The 1,511-nt window shown below is 69.8% G+C and overlaps 1 protein-coding gene across 1 annotated transcript; it reads right to left on the minus strand.

The window, feature by feature from the left end:
• Positions 1-53: 53 nt before the first annotated feature.
• TLX2 (T cell leukemia homeobox 2) lies at positions 54-1,511 on the minus strand (the record flags this gene model as incomplete). Its single annotated transcript, XM_042469730.1, has 3 exons — positions 54-731; positions 783-873; positions 1,270-1,511. Coding segments are annotated over 3 exons (477 nt in total), but the record flags the coding sequence as incomplete, so codon positions are not given.

The following is a 1,511-nucleotide window of genomic DNA, read 5'->3' on the forward strand; positions in this document are numbered from 1 at the left end:
TCCTAAGAGAACAGTGGACCTAGCCTGGTGGGAGGCATTCGGGGGGGCGAGGAGGCAGCCTTCTCCTGGAGCCTGGGCTCGGCCTCCAGCCCGACGGACCCCTGCGGCCCCTGGACTGTGACTGCCCCTCGAGCCTGCCCCCCCATTCCGCCGCTCGCGGGTCTTACCATCCCTGGGGGGCGAACTGCCACCTCCACTCCTGCAGGGGTGGGACTGTGATGCCTCCCCCCCCCACCCCCCCCCCCCGCGCGCTCTGGAGGGGTCTGGGCCAAGGGGAAGGGGTCCGCCAACAGCCGGGGCTCTGGGATCCTCCTCCCCCAAGGACCCTCCCCCGAGATTGAGGGTGGCGTTCAAGGCTGAAGAGGGGGCCTCTCCTGTCCCCCATCCCCCGATGGCAGTGCTGGCACCGAAGCCCCTTCCCTTTTGGCCCCGGGGTCTCGGCGGAGGGGAGGCGAAGACGGACCGGCAAAGACGTGGGAGACTTTATTGTGGGAAGAAGAAGAACCAGTCAGTAAAAATTAGTGGGGAGGGGGCAGCAAAAGTCTCTGGGAGCCCCCCTTCCCTCCTCGTCCCTCGGCGCCTGGGGCTCAGAGGAGAGCGGCCGAGAGGGACGAGGCCCTGCGCTGCTCCTCCTCTTCTTCCTCTTCGGCCCAGGGCTGCAGGTTCTGGAGGGCGAAGAGCGAGGAGTTGTGGAGGCAGAGCCGGTCCGGGTGGGGGGGCCCCGGCGGGGTCTGGGGGTGGCGGGGGGCTTGCAGGGCCGGACTTGGCGGCGGACCCCCCGCCAGGCCCTTCTGGAAGGCCTCCTGATGCAGGCGAAGCATCAGACGATTGGCCTGCTGCCGCTCCGCCTCGCGCTCCTCCGCCGTCTGCCGCCTGCGGGGGGGGGCGGGGGAAAGGGAAGGGGAAGACAGACAGACAAGGGGACCGCAGTTAAGGGGAGCAAGGGAGGCGCCTCTTGCCCTACGACTGCCGACCCCCGCCCAGAACAGAGGAAGGACAGGAGAGCCTCCCGGTTCCCAGCCTAATTCCCTTCAAACCCATTCAGAGGATCTCTCGGCTTCTCCTTTCAGGCGACGGGGGCATGGGTCACTCGAGGTCCGCATGCCCTGAGGAGGACGGGGGCAGCCCCAACCGCTCAGCCTCCGGACCCTCACCGTGTTCCCACGACGCCCCTCCGAGGTGGGCTCTGGAGACCAGGGGAGCGGCCGGGGGTGGTCCCGGGGCCTCCCCGCCCTGCCTCCCCCCCTGGGGGGGGGGGGGGGGGGCTACCTCCACTTGGTGCGTCGGTTCTGGAACCAGGTCTTGACCTGGGCGTCGGTCATCCGGAGGGTCTTGGCCAGGGCCGCCCGCTCCGCCGAGGCCAGGTACTTCTGCCGGAGGAAGCGCCGCTCCAGCTCCCCGATCTGCGCCCGAGAGAACGACGTCCGCGGCTTCTTCCGCTTCGGCGGCGTCCGGTTCTGGTAGGGATGCCCCACCCGCCGGGACACCGAGAAAGGAGGCAGCGCGGCGGC

Source organism: Sceloporus undulatus, chromosome 5 (assembly GCF_019175285.1).
Source record: "Sceloporus undulatus isolate JIND9_A2432 ecotype Alabama chromosome 5, SceUnd_v1.1, whole genome shotgun sequence".
Lineage (NCBI taxonomy): Eukaryota > Metazoa > Chordata > Lepidosauria > Squamata > Phrynosomatidae > Sceloporus > Sceloporus undulatus.